Source organism: Phyllobates terribilis, unplaced genomic scaffold (genome assembly GCF_046119375.1).
Source record: "Phyllobates terribilis strain yellow unplaced genomic scaffold, ASM4611937v1 Scaffold_4__5_contigs__length_816908805, whole genome shotgun sequence".
Classification (NCBI taxonomy): Eukaryota; Metazoa; Chordata; class Amphibia; order Anura; family Dendrobatidae; genus Phyllobates; species Phyllobates terribilis.
The window spans coordinates 11412746-11431715 of record NW_027362764.1 but is presented as its reverse complement, the minus strand read 5'-3'; the positions used below and the strand labels follow the sequence as shown (position 1 = coordinate 11431715).

At 52.3% G+C, this 18970-nt stretch overlaps 1 protein-coding gene across 1 annotated transcript in view; it reads left to right on the top strand.

Moving 5' to 3' along the window:
* Positions 1-18970, top strand: part of LOC141264133 (SCO-spondin-like) — a 521676-nt gene that overhangs the window by 416635 nt on the left and 86071 nt on the right. The window contains exons 75-78 of the mRNA XM_073676443.1: positions 558-713; positions 1356-1486; positions 2218-2339; positions 2421-2467. Coding sequence (XP_073532544.1) covers positions 558-713; positions 1356-1486; positions 2218-2339; positions 2421-2467 — 456 coding nt within the window. The remainder of the gene's footprint in view (positions 1-557; positions 714-1355; positions 1487-2217; positions 2340-2420; positions 2468-18970) is intronic.

Sequence of the window (18970 nt, the reverse complement as noted above, 5' to 3'; positions counted from 1 at the left end):
ATGTCACCGGTCATACATGTACCTGTCCTGTAGTGATGTCACCGGTCATACATGTACCTGTCCTGTAGTGATGTCACCGGTCATACATGTCCCTGTCCTGTAGTGATGTCACTGGTCATACATGTCCCTGTCCTGTAGTGATGTCATACATGTCCCTGTCCTGTAGTGATGTCATACATGTACTTGTCCTGTAGTGATGTCACCGGTCATACATGTCCCTGTCCTGTAGTGATGTCACCGGTCATACATGTCCCTGTCCTTTAGTGATGTCATACATGTCCCTGTCCTGTAGTGATGTCATACATGTACCTGTCCTGTAGTGATGTCACCGGTCATACATGTACCTTTCCTGTAGTGATGTCACCGGTCATACATGACCCTGTCCTGTAGTGATGTCACCGGTCATACATGACCCTGTCCTGTAGTGATGTCATACATGTCCCTGTCCTGTAGTGATGTCATACATGTCCCTGTCCTGTAGTGATGTCATACATGTACCTGCCCTGTAGTGATGTCATACATGTACCTGTATACCATCTAGTCTGTTTCCATATCAGGGGTCTGCTCCTGGACACCGTGGAGTCGGTGGTCTGACTGCTCCTGTCACTCGTTGCTCCAGAAGCGGTACCGGGAGCCTGTGGGCCTTGTGTTTGGAGACACATGTGATGCGCCAGACTCTGATGTTCTTCTGTGTAACACGTCCCAGTGCACCGGTGATAACCGTCACATCTTATAATATTGTGGGGGGGTGAGCATGTGACCTCGGGATGTGACCCGGGGTGTGTGGTGACCTCGGGATGTGACCCGGGTTGTGTGGTGACCTCGGGATGTGTCCCGGGTGTATGGTGATGTCAGGATGTGACCCAGGGGGTAGGGTGACCCCGGGATGTGACCTGGGGTGTGTGGTGACCTTGGGATGTGACCTCTAGATGTAACTCGGGGTGTTTGTTGACTTCGGGATGTGTGGTGACCTCTGAATCTGACCTGGGGTGTGTGGTGACCTCTGAATCTGACCTGGGGTGTGTGGTGACCTCTGAATCTGACCTGGGGAGTGTGGTGACCTCAGGATGTGACCCTTGGTGTGTTGTGACCCTAGGTGTGTGGTGACCACTGAATCTGACCCGGGGTTTGTGGTGACCTCGGGATGTGAGCCTAGGTGTGTGGTGACCTCGGGATGTGACCCGAGCATTGTGGTGACCTTGCGATGTGACCCGAGCATTGAGGTGACCTTGGGATGTGACCCGGGGTTTGTGGTGACCTCAGGATGTAACCCGGGGTGTGTGGTGACCTCGGGATGTGACCCGGCATCTGGGGTGACTCCAGGATGTGACTTGGTTTTTCCTCTCCGGTTATAGAGTCCAGCTGTCCGCCGCCATTTGTATTCAGCCCGTGTGGATCTCCCTGCGGCAGTCTCTGCTCCTACAGACAAGGGTCAGACGGGTGTCCGGATTTACCCACCTGTCACCCCGGGTGTTACTGTCCCCTGGTGAGTAGTGGTGAGACTCTCACATCTAACAGCACTTCACACTGTAGCGGGCAGTGGGTTCATTTATCTTGTGAAGGGAGAATGATGGGATGTGTAGTCGGTTGATAGGGCGTGTAGTTGAATGATGGGGCGTGTGGTCAGAAGATGGGCCTGTGGTCAGAAGATGGGGCGTGTGGTCAGAAGATGGGGCGTGTGGTCAGAAGATGGGCCTGTGGTCAGAAGATGGGGCCTGTGGTCAGAAGATGGGGCCTGTGGTCAGAAGATGGGCCTGTGCTCAGAAGATGGGCCTGTGGTCAGAAGATGGGCCTGTGGTCAGAAGATGGGGCGTGTGGTCAGAAGATGGGGCGTGTGGTCAGAAGATGGGGCGTGTGGTCAGAAGATGGGGCGTGTGGTCAGAAGATGGGCCTGTGGTCAGAAGATGGGGCCTGTGGTCAGAAGATGGGGCCTGTGGTCACAAGATGGGGCGTGTGGTCAGAAGATGGGGCGTGTGGTCAGAAGATGGGCCTGTGGTCAGAAGATGGGGCCTGTGGTCAGAAGATGGGGCGTGTGGTCAGAAGATGGGGCGTGTGGTCAGAAGATGGGGCGTGTGGTAAGAAGATGGGGCCTGTGGTAAGAAGATGGGGCTTGTGGTCAGAAGATGGGGCGTGTAGTTGAATGATGGGGTGTGTGCTCAGAAGATGGGGCGTGTGGTCGGGGTTATCAGTGGGTCACACTGTGACGTCCCCCCGCAGGGACTGTTGGAGCAGGACGGTACATGTGTGCCCCCTGAAGACTGCCGATGCCTCTACATCTCCCAGTCACAGACGATGTATCTGAGCCCCGAGCAGGTGGTCCAGGACGGGTGCAGGGAATGGTGAGTCCCATATAGGGCGGCAGAAGGCCGATACAAGGAGAAGTCCTGGTCATGTGACCACTGATATCCTATCTCTTACAGCACCTGCCAGCAGGGGGAGCTGAAGTGTAACAGGAAACACTGCCAGGGTAAGTAACGGGGACGGTACTGAGCAAGGTTGTACATGTGTGATGCTTTCAGTGCCAGCCCAAGAGGAAAGATTCAGTGCAGCACCTGAACATAACCACACCCACCATCCATGAGCTCCACCCCAATGAATCTAGATTACACCCACCACCCACAAAGCCCCACCCAGATTAATGTGAACCACACCCACCACCCATGAGCTCCACCCCAATGAATCTAGATTACACCCACCACCCACAAAGCCCCACCCAGATTAATGTGAACCACACCCACCACCCATGAGCTCCACCCCAATGAATCTAGATTACACCCACCACCCACAAAGCCCCACCCAGATTAATGTGAACCACACCCACCACCCATGAGCTCCACCCCAATGAATCTAGATTACACCCACCACCCACAAAGCCCCACCCAGATTAATGTGAACCACACCCACCACCCATGAGCTCCACCCCAATGAATCTAGATTACACCCACCACCCACAAAGCCCCACCCGGATTAATGTGAACCACACCCACCACCCATGAGCTCCACCCCAATGAATCTAGATTACACCCACCACCCACAAAGCCCCACCCAGATTAATGTGAACCACACCCACCACCCATGAGCTCCACCCACAATTAATCTAGATTACTCCCACCACCCACAAGCCCCACCCGGATTAATGTGAACCACACCCACCACCCATGAGCTCCACCCACAATGAATCTAGATTACACCCACCACCCACAAGTCCCACTCGGATTAATGTGAACCACAGCCACCACCCATGAGCTCCACCCACAATGAATCTAGATTACACCCACCACCCACAAGTCCCACTCGGATTAATGTGAACCACACCCACCACCCATGAGCTCCACCCACAATGAATCTAGATTACACCCACCTCCCACAAGCCCCACCCGGATTAATGTGAACCACACCCACCACCCATGAGCTCCATCCCCAATGAATCTAGATTACTCCCACCACCCACAAGTCCCACTCGGATTAATGTGAACCACACCCACCACCCATGAGCTCCACCCACAATGAATCTAGATTACACCCACCACCCACAAGTCCCACTCGGATTAATGTGAACCACACCCACCACCCATGAGCTCCACCCACAATGAATCTAGATTACACCCACCACCCACAAGCCCCACCCGGATTAATGTGAACCACACCCACCACCCATGAGCTCCACCCACAATGAATCTAGATTACACCCACCACCCACAAGTCCCACTCGGATTAATGTGAACCACACCCACCACCCATGAGCTCCACCCACAATGAATCTAGATTACACCCACCACCCACAAGCCCCACCCGGATTAATGTGAACCACACCCACCACCCATGAGCTCCATCCCCAATGAATCTAGATTACTCCCACCACCCACAAGCCCCACCTGGATTAATGTGAACCACACCCACCACCCATGAGCTCCACCCACAATGAATCTAGATTACACCCACCACCCACAAGCCCCACCCGGATTAATGTGAACCACACCCACCACCCATGAGCTCCACCCACAATGAATCTAGATTACACCCACAAGTCCCACTCGGATTAATGTGAACCACACCCACCACCCATGAGCTCCACCCTCAATGAATCTAGATTACACCCACCACCCACAAGCCCCACCCGGATTAATGTGAACCACACCCACCACCCATGAGCTCCACCCACAATTAATCTAGATTACACCGACAAAGCCCCACCAGGATTAATGTGAACCACACCCACCACCCATGAGCTCCACCCACAATGAATCTAGATTACTCCCACCACCCACAAGCCCCATCCGGATTAATGTGAACCACACCCACCACCCATGAGCTCCACCCACAATGAATCTAGATTACTCCCACCACCCACAAGCCCCACCCGGATTAATGTGAACCACACCCACCACCCATGAGCTCCACCCACAATGAATCTAGATTACACCCACCACCCACAAGCCCCACCCGGATTAATGTGAACTACACCCACCACCCATGAGCTCCACCCACAATGAATCTAGATTACACCCACAAAGCCCCACCCGGATTAATGTGAACCACACCCACCACCCATGAGCTCCACCCACAATGAATCTAGATTACACCCACCACCAACAAGCCCCACCTGGATTAATGTGAACCACACCCGCCACCCATGAGCTCCACCCACAATGAATCTAGATTACACCCACCACCCACATGCCCCATCCGGATTAATGTGAACCACACCCACCACCCATGAGCTCCACCCACAATGAATCTAGATTACACCCACAAGCCCCACCCGGATTAATGTGAACCACACCCACCACCCATGAGCTCCACCCACAATGAATCTAGATTACACCCACAAGCCCCACCCGGATTAATGTGAACCACGCCCACCACCCATGAGCTCCACCCACAATGAATCTAGATTACTCCCACCACCCACAAGCCCACCCGGATTAATGTGAACCACACCCACCACCCATGAGCTCCACCCACAATGAATCTAGATTACACCCACCACCCACAAGCCCCACCCGGATTAATGTGAACCACACCCACCACCCATGAGCTCCACCCACAATGAATCTAGATTACACCCACCACCCACAAGCCCCACCCGGATTAATGTGAACCACACCCACCACCCATGAGCTCCACCCACAATGAATCTAGATTACACCCACAAGCCCCACCCGGATTAATGTGAACCACGCCCACCACCCATGAGCTCCACCCACAATGAATCTAGATTACTCCCACCACCCACAAGCCCCACCCGGATTAATGTGAACCACACCCACCACCCATGAGCTCCACCCACAATGAATCTAGATTACACCCACCACCCACAAGCCCCACCCGGATTAATGTGAACCACACCCACCACCCATGAGCTCCACCCACAATGAATCTAGATTACACCCACAAGCCCCACCCGGATTAATGTGAACCACACCCACCACCCATGAGCTCCACCCACAATGAATCTAGATTACACCCACCACCCATGAGCTCCACCCACAATGAATCTAGATTACACCCACCACCCACAAGCCCCACCCGGATTAATGTGAACCACACCCACCACCCATGAGCTCCACCCACAATGAATCTAGATTACTCCCACCACCCACAAGCCCCACCCAGATTAATGTAAACCACACCCACCACCCATGAGCTCCACCCACAATGAATCTAGATTACACCCACCACCCACAAAGCCCCACCCAGATTAATGTGAACCACACCCACCACCCATGAGCTCCACCCACAATGAATCTAGATTACTCCCACCACCCACAAGCCCCACCCAGATTAATGTAAACCACACCCACCACCCATGAGCTCCACCCACAATGAATCTAGATTCCACCCACAAAGCCCCACCCAGATTAATGTGAACTACACCCACCACCCATGAGCTCCACCCACAATGAATCTAGATTACACCCACCACCCACAAGCCCCACCCGGATTAATGTGAACCACACCCACCACCCATGAGCTCCACCCACAATGAATCTAGATTACACCCACCACCCACAAGCCCCATCCGGATTAATGTGAACCACACCCACCACCCATGAGCTCCATCCCCAATGAATCTAGATTACACCCACCACACAATAATGAAACTAGACACAGATGTCAGGGCTCGCCTGGTGAGGGGCATTAGCCAAATTGTAGGCCAGGGTGAGCAGCACGGACTGGAGGTGTTGATGCAGAGGAACTGGACTTGGGCAGCCAGGACCAGTAGAGCTGGATATGCAGGATGGCAGGTGAATGAGAACTGGATGTGCTAGATGCAGCAGAGCCAAATGTACAGACAGCACAAGAACAGCAGAGAAGTGTATGCAATCGGGTACCTTGTTGTAACTATTCACACTGAGGACAAGATGCTGCAAACTCTGATGTCTTGTTTCTATTGAGGCCACTAATAGAAAGGGAAACAGAGTTCTCAAATTGTAACTGGAGAGAAGATAAGAATGGGCCCAAGACTAGACCTTTCAGCAAAGCGCTTTAGAGATGAGAGCATGTTTGGGGCGTGACCGGAAGCCTCGTCACTGGTACGTGTGACCGGAAGCCGCGTCACTTGTACGTGTGACCGGAAGTCGCTTCATTGGAGCGCAGCTGCGTTACACCAGGACACGGCGGCAATACGTCAAATGCCTTATTGGGTATAGGAGCATGATGGCTCCTCCCGGATATGACCCTTAGACTCCTGGCTCTAGTTGGTGGGTGGTTTTTGGCGCGCTATTGCGGCTATATGGCTGGGGGTTTCTGCTACGATGGTGAATCAGGCATTCACTCTGATGGTTCATGGCGGATACATTGCTATTGCCGATGCTCCTACTATGGTGTATCTCCTAATCTGTCCCCTGATGAACCCTGAATGAGGAGAGGGTGAAACGCGTTGGGATAGCTGCTGGCATCATCTATGCCTGTGTTTTTGGGACCTTTTCCCATGCACTGGTACAACCTATAGGACTCTGTCTGAATTATCCGGCCTTTATCTGCACACAATCTACTACCTACTACAGATAAGTTCATTCTTTCTCTTATAGTATTCTGAAGTGGGTCTTTCTCTTTTCTGAGATTATTGATTATCTCTTCATGTATATCTTTTGACAGGGAGCAGAGTATATGCAGTATTTGGAGTATATGCAGCATTAATTATATGCATATAGACAATTTATTTTTGATCTGGGTGGTAGCACTGCATAGGATAAAGAAAATATTTCTATGTTAATGTATGTTTGGTGCAAGGGCCTAATAGGGCAAGTAAGGGACAGCCGACGTGGAGCGGGGACACCAAATCGTCTCGCTAGGGTGATGAACGTCCGCTGCTAGGCAGGGTCTCAGTTGTTTTAGGGCTACCTAGGGCCAGCCTGAATGACATGATCTTAACATACTTTTGATCAATATCCTCTTTTGCACGAACATTTTTATGCTTTTTGTCCATTATGTGACCATTAGTTGGTCTTTTAAAGTATCTATTAAAAGTTATATCTTATTCTGTTTTTTTTCCTTATTCTGTCCCAGTATTTGTATAACCCTGAATGTTGAATTTTATTTGTTTGGAAACAATCATATGTTAACTATGCTAATGGCAAATTGTACTAAAAGTCAGCTAGATGTTTATTTACAATAGCCCCTGTGATACCAATATGTAAATTGATTAGCTCAAACTATGAGACCTGGTGAGCCCTGCACCTTTTCCTCTTACCTGTGACTGATGACCTTACACAGATGTAAATATAAACAGGGATGTCTGTAGTGCTGGAAGAGAATCAAGGAGGATCAGAAAGACTTTACAACGAGAATGAGAGACATCCTTCAGGAAAGTAGATGGATAGCATGGCATCCCAAGAGACACAGATTTGGATTTTACATGATTCTAGTCTAAGGGTATCGGCTCTGACTGGAAAGATTCGGATCTGGTCCATTGACCATCAGAGTGACATGGATACATTATGGGGAGATCAGGATGGGACGAGAAAGTCACCTGGCCACATGTATATATTGTTTGGGGTTGCCAAGGAGGGACCCACTGGTCACTTGGAACCCATGGACTCATTTGGAGAAGCCAGATTGGGACCAGCCGGTCATCTGGCCCCATGGAAACTCTGAGAGGCCAGGTTGGGACCCTCGGGTGTCCTAGCCTTGTACCTTGATGGACTGCTAGCTTCCTAAGCTTGCCGCTACCTCCTCTCTGTGGGGGCCCTCCAGAAGCTGGGGGGGCCACTGGTTGAGGTAGTCGGCCCTGGAAGTCTCCAAAGTCGCAGCTGTTCTTTCCCAGGCGGGCAGAGAAGGAAGGGTGAGACTGTGTAACGTTGCACCATCTTGGGTATTTACTGGGACTGTTCTATGTGTTTATTGTCCGCTTTCTGGTTCAGTAAATTATTGTTACGCTGTTTTACCCGCACCCTGTGTTGTCTGAGTAGCGTTACGCTCACGGAAGACCCCGGGTCTTCACAGCGGTAATTCACCCTATGGGCCGACTGAAGATTCTCCCAATGTTTATGGTCACTGGAAACTTAGTTTATTTAAGTAGATGGTGACACCCTTACAAAGCTAATTTCATAACTAAAAGTTCTCAATCACCAGTAGAGTAATTCTGATCTGCTAGAGGGAATTTCCTGGAGAAGAAACCGCAGGGACAGTTTCTAGATTCAGAAGAAGTTTGTGGCACAGCTGCTCCTACACCATTAGGAGAGGCATCCACTTCAAGGAAGTATGTGGTGTAGAAGACTGGAAAGACAAGACTTCAGTTTCTTGAAGACCTGAGTAGCAGAATCTCTCCAGTTCATGGGAATTCGTCATGCTCCAAAATATATTTGTATGGGTGATTTTGTCTCATTCTCTTAAAAAACAGAGCAGACATGAAGCCGGGCAGACAAGGTCTTTGGAGAAGGTTAGATGTCATCCAGGTCGACTAAGACACGCTAGTACAGGAATTCATGAACGATGGATCAAAGTGTTGGTGCATTGCATAATCCAGACGACATGACGAGATGTTCACGACAACTATCACGAGTGTTGAACGTGCTCTTCCATTCGTGACCCTCTTGAATGTAGATCATACTGTTGGCTTCACCTAGATCTAATGTCACATAGATGGTAGGCATCCTTAATGGAATCACAAAGTTTGGAGATGAGAGGCGAGGGATAGTGATCTTTCAGAGTGACTTTATTAGTCAATTCACTTCCCAAAAAGCCTGCACTGGTCGAAGAAATAGAATTATGGATAAACCCACGTTTCAGATTCTCTTTAAAGGGAATCTGTCCTTAAGATCAACCCCCACCTTCCTGATAAGAAGAAGGCAAGTTGGAGGAAGCAGAATAGAGCTTCAGAGAAGGTCTATGTGGGCGAGAGGTGTCGCACAGCCTAGACGACCCTTCATTGACTCACAGCAAATTGCATAACCACTCAGGATAAGTCCTCCATGTGAGGTGGCAGTGGTGGTAAAGCCACCCACTCAAACCAAGGAAACCATGGCCTGAGTATTCTTTTAGTTCTCACCTGGTGAGGTGGCTTCATCAAGCCGTATGTCAGGATGAGCCCTACGGACCATAGGCGATGATGCAGTAGAGCTGACGATGCAGCAGAGCTGGATGTGCCGCCGGCATGTGGAGCAGTGAGGACCAGTAGAGCTGGATATGCAAGATGGCTGGTGGCTCTACAAAGCTAGAAGTAGTAGATGCAGCAGAGGCAAATGTGCGGAAAGCACAGGAACAGCAAAGAAGTATAGGCACTATGGTACCTTGTTGCAGGAGTCTTGAAAGACTGAAACAGCAGAGTTGTGAGTGGGTCAGTCACCAAGAATAGCAGAGACAATTTAGCCATCTGGTAACTTGATTCAGCACAATATGTCAGGACAGAGCTTGGTAGTAGCTGGATAGTTAGGAGCAGCTGTTGACTAGACACCTGCCTGGAGGAGAACCACGTGGAAAGTAAGGTGTGACTCCTAGAAACCACGTGGCAACAGAGTGCACCACTACCTGAATACTCTGGTGGCGCACAGCATTCATAGGTCAGGCATGATCTCCTCAGAGGCGAATAGTAACATGGCATGGATTACACAGAGGAAGCAAACAATGAAGGAGGAAGAGAACAGAGCCCGGAACTGAAGCCAGGACAGGTCACTAATCCTAGACCACACCCACCACTCCATGGCCCCACCCTGATAAGTGTACACCACACCCACCACTCCGTGGTCCCACCCTGATAAATGTACACCACACCCACCACTCCGTGGTCCCACCCTGATAAGTGTACACCACACCCACCACTCCGTGGTCCCACCCTGATAAGTGTACACCACACCCACCACTCCGTGGTCCCACCCTGATAAATGTACACCACACCCACCACTCCGTGGTCCCACCCTGATAAGTGTACACCACACCCACCACTCCGTGGTCCCACCCTGATAAGTGTACACCACACCCACCACTCCGTGGTCCCACCCTGATAAATGTACACCACACCCACCACTCCGTGGTCCCACCCTGATAAGTGTACACCACACCCACCACTCCGTGGTCCCACCCTGATAAATGTACACCACACCCACCACTCCGTGGCCCCACCCTGATAAGTGTACACCACACCCACCACTCCGTGGTCCCACCCTGATAAATGTACACCACACCCACCACTCCGTGGTCCCACCCTGATAAATGTACACCACACCCACCACTCAGTGGTCCCACCCTGATAAATGTACACCACACCCACCACTCCGTGGCCCCACCCTGATAAATGTACACCACACCCACCACTCCATGGCCCCACCCTGATAAATGTACACCACACCCACCACTCCGTGGTCCCACCCTGCTAAATGTACATCACACCCACCACTCCGTGGTCCCACCCTGATAAATGTACACCACACCCACCACTCCGTGGTCCCACCCTGATAAATGTACACCACACCCACCACTCCGTGGCCCCACCCTGATAAACGTACACCACACCCACCACTCTGTGGCCCCACCCTGATAAGTGTACACCACACCCACCACTCCGTGGCCCAACCCTGATAAGTGTACATCGCACCCACCACTCCATGGCCCTACCCTAAGTGTACATCACACCCACCACTCCGTGGCCCCACCCTGATAAGTGTACACCACACCCACCACTCCGTGGTCCCACCCTGATAAGTGTACACCACACCCACCACTCTGTGGCCCCACCCTGATAAGTGTACACCACACCCACCACTCCGTGGCCCCACCCTGATAAGTGTACACCACACCCACCACTCCGTGGCCCCACCCTGATAAGTGTACATCACACCCACCACTCCGTGACTCCACCCTGATAAGTGTACACCACACCTGATGCGCCCCCTGGGCCGTGGGGTACTCGGTAGCCGGGCCAGTCGGTGCTGGGGGATGTCGCGGTGGCAGTGACCTGGTCCGTGACCCAAGGCGGTCAATTAAAGGGAAAGTAAAAGGGGAATAAAGTTTTTAGAGATAATGTTCGTGACGCCACCTGTGGTATGCGGCTATATGGAGCCGCCGCTGCGGTGCAGATCCACTGGAGCTGATGGTGACGCAGCAGAGTTGGTTCAGCTCTCCACAGGCAGAGCTTAGCTCCAGGGCAGTATATGAAGAATTGTGGAGGCAGATGTCGTTGGTGCGGTGTAATGCAGGTGATGGCGCAGATAATGACCAGTCAACAGATCATTGGCGGTTTCTTCTATATTTATTTGCGGTTTGTTATAGCAGACCGGGGCACGGGTACTAGCTGGTAGTGGAGGCCTGGGTGACCTGGAAGCAAGTTAGGGGATCCACCTCGCCAGGTGAAGTTGTAGGCCTTCCCTTTTGCGCTACCTCTTTGGCCCTGCTGCGTATAGCTGTGCTGTGGCCCTCGTCCCTGAGTAAAACGTCTTTGTGCTCACCCGTATGGCAGGCAGCTCGGGCCTTCCTCTAGTTTTGCTCCCACGTGGCGGTGCTGGGCCCTATGTGCTGCTGTGCCGCCGGGCGTCTGGTGGGGCCAGGAGACCTGCAGTCTCCTGCCCTCCGGTTTCTGCTGCTGGGCCTTCAGTGCCCCACAACCTCGGACTCCGGTGTCCGATTCTTCTACGCTCCTCTCTGGGGTGAGCTGCCGTGCAGCTCCACTCCCCAGGTCCTTCCTCTTCGCTGTCCTGTCTCCAACTCCTTTCCACTCACTCTAGCTAACCCCGCCTCCAGATCCAGTTGCTAAGGGGAGGAGCTCCCCTTGCTGGTCTGGAGCCAGGAAAGTGTTGGATGCTGGTAAACCTGATTAGGGGACCCCTCCTTGCTTCCAGGCATGGCATCACCCCTTGTGAGGGAGGCAATGCCACTGTGGCAACCGGACCCCTGGGGTGCCACATTCCCCTCTAGTTAAATTCAGTACTCCCGGACTGAGGACACCTTTTGAATTAACAATCAACAATAACAATTCACATTACAAATAGTTTACAAAGTCTTAAAAAGGCAAAAATCACAAAAACCCAACAAAAACTGCTAGTAGTCACTGTGGCGCTTAGTCTTTACGCCGCTATCCGGGAATTGTCTTTTTTTTTTTTCGGGCTTCTGAAGGTTGGTTGGTGGGAACCGCCTCAACCCACTTAGTGTACCGTCCCTGGGCGTGGCTTCAGGGCACTCTGTTCTTGGGCGTGGGTTTCGGGCACGCCTGCGGTTTATTTTCAAGGCCAACAATTAACTTTATTCAACATTGTCCTGACCACACCTAGTCCTGTGGTCCATTTGTCCATAAATTTAATAACTATATATACTCACTTTTATTTTATTACACTTTAGTCCCTATAATGGGCAGGGAGCTGACCTATGGTACGATGGGTTGATCTACGCAGTACAGTTGTTGCCAATGACCTACCCGGGTCTATAGTGTCTACCGCTGGTGTTTAGTCTGAGGTAACACCAGTAGGCTTGGTAGTCTTCTACGACCTCTTTGACTCACCATGGGTACGACAGATTCACCGCTAGCAAAGGGTAGATTCTCCTGATCCGTTGCTGATGAACCATCTGTTTCTGGGGCCGACTGGTCTCTCAGCTGTTCTGGAATCTCTGCGGCTTCCGGTGAGGCTACTTGGGGAAAGGTCAGGACAGGTACTACGATTGCTTGGTTCACCTGCGTCCAAGACCGGGGAAATTCTCCAAGGATGGTTTGAACCGTCTCTTCCACCTTTTCTGTGTGCTGGGGGCTGTTTTGGTCTTCTTCTTGGTGTCTCAACTGATCAGGGCATATCTTCAGGTGGTCTCTTCAGACTGCCACTGAAGTTTCCCCTCCATCTTTACTGATGAGACATACCTTGGTGTTGTCGAAATTTGAAGGCAAGATGGTGTATGGCTCAACCTCCCACTGATCATCTAATTTGTGAACTCGTCTCTTCCTTTTGAGTATTTGTTCTCCAGGTGATAAGGGAACGGCAGGTGCGTGCTGATTATAAGTTCTTTCCTGCCTCTGTCTCGCCTGGGACAAGCTTCTCTCCACACACTCTTGCACCTTGCGGTATTGTTGCTGCCGCTCCTTATCGCAGTCTGCATCTGGTGATGTCGTCTCAGGTGTTAAAACTCCCATGTCTAAGTCAATGGGCAACTTGCCAGGTCTTGCTCTCATCAGGTAAGCGGGTGTACAGTTGGTGGAGTTCACCGGGATGTGGTTATATAGGTCTACCAAATCCGGTAACTTTTCTGGCCCAGGCTATGTTCTTCAAAGGACAACGTCTTCAACAGGTCTATTACCACCTGGTTCATCTTCTCGCACAACCCGTTGGTCTGGGGACGATACGGCGTCGTCCTTATTTTCTTGCAGCCATACAAGTTACAGAATTCCTGAAACACTTCTGCTTCAACGGCTGGACCTTGGTCGGTAAGCACTCGTTCAGGGTAACCTTGCGGGCGACAAAAGTGTTGTTGAAACGCTTTGGCTGCCGTCTTAGCCATCTGATCTTTCACTGGCACTACTACCAGGAATCGGGAGTAGTGATCTACTATGGTGAGGGCGTAGACATACCCTGACCAGCTTGGGGCTAGCTTCACGTGGTCCAAGGTTACCAGTTCAAGTGGTTGTTTTGTGATTATGGGCTGCAGGGGAGACCTCTGGCTATCATGGTCTTTCCGTCTCAGGTTGCATGGACCACATTCTCGACACCATCTCTCGATTGCTTTCCTCATGCTAACCCAGTACAATCGCTCACGTAGCAGGACTTCCAACTTCTTCCACTCGAAGTGTCCTGCTCCATCATGGTACGCCTCTAAGACCATTGGCGCATCCCGCCTCGGGACTACCACTTGCTAAACCAGTTTGTGTGTCCGGGAGTTGATGCTTCTTCAACACAGCTTTCCCTCATAGATGAACAGCTTGCCCTTCTCCTTCCACAACTATTGGGTCTCCTGTGGAGCATCTGGATCAGGGTGTAAGTCAGCTTGTGTCAGCAACTCCTTTACTAGGTGGACAGCCAGGTCGCTATCCTGCGTCTCTGCCCATCCATGGTGGAGCAATGGGTTGAACGTGGCCTCTCTGTTGGCGGGGCGCTTGTCCGTCACACAGTGGGAGCACTGGGTCACCCCGTGACGATAGAAAGCGGGTATCTCTATCTCCTCCAGCTCTTCCGGGTCTTCTCCCCCATCTGGCAAATTGGGCATCCTGGACAGCGCATCAGCATTAGCGTTTTCATGCCCCGCCCTATACTTGATGGTAAACTCGTAGTTGTACAGTCGAGCCATCCATCATTGTTCTAGGGCACCAAGTTTCGCAGTCTCCAGGTGCATCAGCGGGTTGTTATCTGTGAAGACTGTAAATTTGGAGGAGGCGAGGTAGTGCTTGAAGCGCTCTGTTACAGCCCAAACTATGGCGAGAAACTCCAACTTGAAGGAACTATAGTTGTCACGGTTCCTTTCCGTGGGCCGGAGCTTCCTGCTGGCGTAGGCAATCACTGTCTCTCTGCCCTGCTGTACCTGGGGCAGCACCGCTACCAATCCCACGTTGCTGGCATCTGTATAGAGTATAAAGGGTTGGCCATAGTCGGGGTAGGCCAGGACTTCATCTCCTGTAAGAGCCACTTTCAGTCGAGTGAAGGATTCGTCTTCTGTTTTACCCATTTGAATGGAGGATTCGGGTTCTTGGCCTTCTTGGACTGGCCCGCCTTGAGGTCCTGCATGGGTGCCACTATCTTGGTGAAACCCTTGATGAATCTCCTGTAGTAGCCTACCAGCCCGGGGAACTGCCGCACTTCCTTGACAGTGGAGGGTCTTGGCCAGTCCTTGATCACGGTGACTTTTACAGGGTCTGGTGCTACACCTTCGGCGCTTACCACATGACCTAGGTACTTAGACGGCTTTACTTTCAGGCCAAAATCAGATAGGGCTTCGAACACCTCGGCCAGGTGCTCCAGGTGGTCTTTATATGTCTTTGAATAGACAATTACATCGTCTAGGTACAGCACAACGGTTTCGAAGTTTTTGGAGTGTCCTAGTCAACACTCCATTAACCGCTGGAATGTTCCCAGGCCGTTGCAGAGCCCGAATGGCATGCAGTTGAACTCGCAGAGGCCCATTGGTGTCGTAAACGTGGTCTACTCTCTGTCTGCCTCTGCCATGGGAACCTGCCAATACCCACTGGTGAGATCCAAAGTGGAGAAATAGTTAGTGGATCTCAGTGCTGCTAATGATTCCTCAATTCTGGGTAATGGGTAGGCGTCCTTATGTGTAATGCAGTTAATCTGCCTATAATCAACACACATCCTCATTGTACCATCTTTCTTTCTAACGAGGACTAATGGAGCTGTCCAGGGGCTACAACTATCTCTGATCACCCCAGCCTCCTTCATCTCCCGTAACATCCCTTTGGCACATTGATAGTGAGCTGGGGGTATATTCCAGTACCTCTCTTTAATGGGCGGATGATCTCCTGTGGGGATATGATGTTGGACCCCTTTTACCTGCCCAAAGTCTAGTGGGTGTTTGCTAAAGACTCGCTCATATTCTTGGAACACCCGGTACACTCCATGCTTTTGGTGCAAAGGGGTTGAGTCAGTGCCTACTTGTAGCTTCTGACACTAATCCTGGAATCCTTCTCTGCCGTCACCACGGGACTTCATCTGGACTGGAAGCCAGCTGGATCCTTTCCTTTGGAGACACTTGCATGGCCTGCACGGTTTTGGTTAGTGTAGTCACACTTTTGGTCAGCTCCTGGACCTGAAGGCGTAGGTCTGCAGAGGGGTCATTATCTAGGGCCTGCTCATCAGCCTCCACAGGTGCCGGGGAAAAGGACGTTGCCTCCTGGTGGTAGGTGATAGCTGGGCGCCGGAGGGGTGCAGTGCCGCTTGGGGTTGATTCTCGCAGCACCCGGATGGCCCGGTCTTTAAATTGCACAAAGTCCAGATGAGGGTTTTGCAGAGCCATAATGCGCAGCTGTGTCCGGTGAGCGTTAGACAGGAGCCCCTCAATAAACTGTTCGGTTAGCAATCTCCTCGTCTCGCACACTGTCGGGGTCTACCTGTTTAATGGCCCACAGAGCCTCCTGTAGATTTAGAGCATAGTCCCGTACACTGTCCTGCACACTTTGTTTGCACGCGTAGAACTTCATTTTAATCTCTGCTGCGGTGCAGGTGTCAAAGGTATTCTTCAACCGGGCCAGTATTTCCTTGATAGTGCCTTTGTCCCTGCCCGGCCAAGACTTCACCTCTCTCTGGGCTGCACCGATTAGCTGGCCTATGAGGATGCAGACTTTTTGCTCCTCAGACAGGGGGTACACTTGGAACAAACTGCGCAGTCTCTCCTCAAAGTCGTTCAGGGTGTGCGACTTCCCTGAGTACTGGGGCAACCACGCGGCTGAATCCTCTCCCAGGTTGGGCATCTTCCTCCCCCCTAGTGAACCTCAGCCAGGTCCTGGGTTTCTGCTGACGTACCAGTATGCTGCTCTGCAGGCGAGAGGGATCTCTTACCCGGCGGTTCCGGATCGGGGCCTCCTGCTTCACCTCGGCTGACGGCAAATGACGTGATGACACAGTTCAGCAAAGTCTATGGTACACAGGACCCCGTTATACCGGGCTCCGTTTATCCTGTTCGTGACGCCAAGTTGACGCGCCCCCTGGGCCGTGGGGTACTCAGTAGCTGGGCCTTTTGGTGCTGGGGGTGTCGCGGTGGCAGTGACCCGGTCCGTGACCCAAGGCGGTCAATTAAAGGGAAAGTAAAAGGAGAATAAAGTTTTTAGAGATAATGTTCGTGACGCCACCTGTGGTATGCGGCTATATGGAGCCGCCGCTGCGGTGCAGATCCTCTGGAGCTGATGATGACGCAGCAAAGTTGGTTCAGCTCTCCACAGGCAGAGGTAAGCTCCGGGGCAGTGTAGATGATTTGAAGTGTAGATGTTGTCGGCTGGGACAGTGTCGTGCAGGGCTGAGGGCGCAGGTAATGAACAGACAACACATTAATGGCGGTTTCCTCTTAGCTTTACTTGCGGTTTGTTAGAGTAGACCGGGGCACGGGTACTACCTGGTGGTGGAGGCCCGGGCGGCCTGGAAGCAAGTTGGGGGATCCACCCCACCAGGTGAAGTTGGAGGCCTTCCCTTTGCGTTCCCTCTTTGACCCTGCTGCGTATAGCTATGCTGCGGCCCTCGTCCCTGAGTAAAACGTCTTTGTGCTCACCCTTATGGCAGGCAGCTCGGGCCTTCCTCTAGTGTTGCTCCCACGTGGCAGTGCTGGGCCCTATGTGCTGCTGTGCCGCCGGGCGTCTGGTGGGGCCAGGAGACCTGCAGTCTCCTGCCCTCCGGATTCTGCTGCTGGGCCTTCAGTGCCCCACAACCACGGACTCCGGTTCCGGTTCACCTGCACTTCTCTCCTCTGGGGCGAGCTTGTTCACAGCTCCCTTCCCCAGGTCCTTCCTAGGCGCTGCCTTGTCTCCAACTCCTCTCAACTCACTCTAACTAACCCCGCCTCCAGGTTCCAGTTGCTAAGGGGAGGAGCTGCCCTTGCTGGTTAGGAAAGTGTTGGATGCTGGTAAACCTGATTAGGGAACCCCTCCTTGCTTCCAGGTATGGCATCACCCCCTGTGAGGGAGGCAATGCCACTGTGGCAACTGGACCCCTGGGGTGCCACACACCCACCACTCCGTGGCCCCACCCTGATGAGTGTACATCACACCCACCACTCCGTGGCCCCACCCTGATAAGTGTACATCACACCCACCACTCCGTGGCCCAACCCTGATAACTGTACATCACACCCACCACTCCGTGGCCCAACCCTGATAAGTGTACATCACACCCACCACTCTGTGGCCCCACCCTGATAAGTGTACATCACACCCACCACTCCGTGGCCCAACCTAGATAAGTGTACATCACACCCACCACTCCGTGGCCCAACCCTGATAAGTGTACATCACACCCACCACTCCGTGGCCCAACCCTGATAAGTGTACATCACACCCACCACTCCGTGGCCCAACCCTGATAAGTGTACATCACACCCACCACTCCGTGGCCCAACCCTGATAAGTGTACATCACACCCACCACTCTGTGGCCCCACCCTGATATGTGTACATCACACCCACCACTCCATGGCCCAACCTAGATAAGTGTACATCACACCCACCACTCCGTGGCCCCATCCTGATAAGTGTACATCACACCCACCACTCCGTGGCCCCACCCTGATAAGTGTACACCACACCCACCACTCCGTGGCCCCACCCTGATAAGTGTACATCACACCCACCACTCCATAGCCCCACCCTGATAAGTGTACATAACACCCACCTCTCTGTAACCCCACCCTAATAAGTGTACACCACACCCACCACTCCGTGGCCCCACCCTGATAAGTGTACATCACACCCACCACTCCGTGGCTCCACCCTGATAAGTGTACACCACATCCACCACTCCTTGGCCCCACCCTGATAAGTGTACACCACTCCATGGCCCCTACCTGATAAGTTTACGTCACACCCACCAATCACTGATAACTTTAAACCACTCCCACAAATCAGA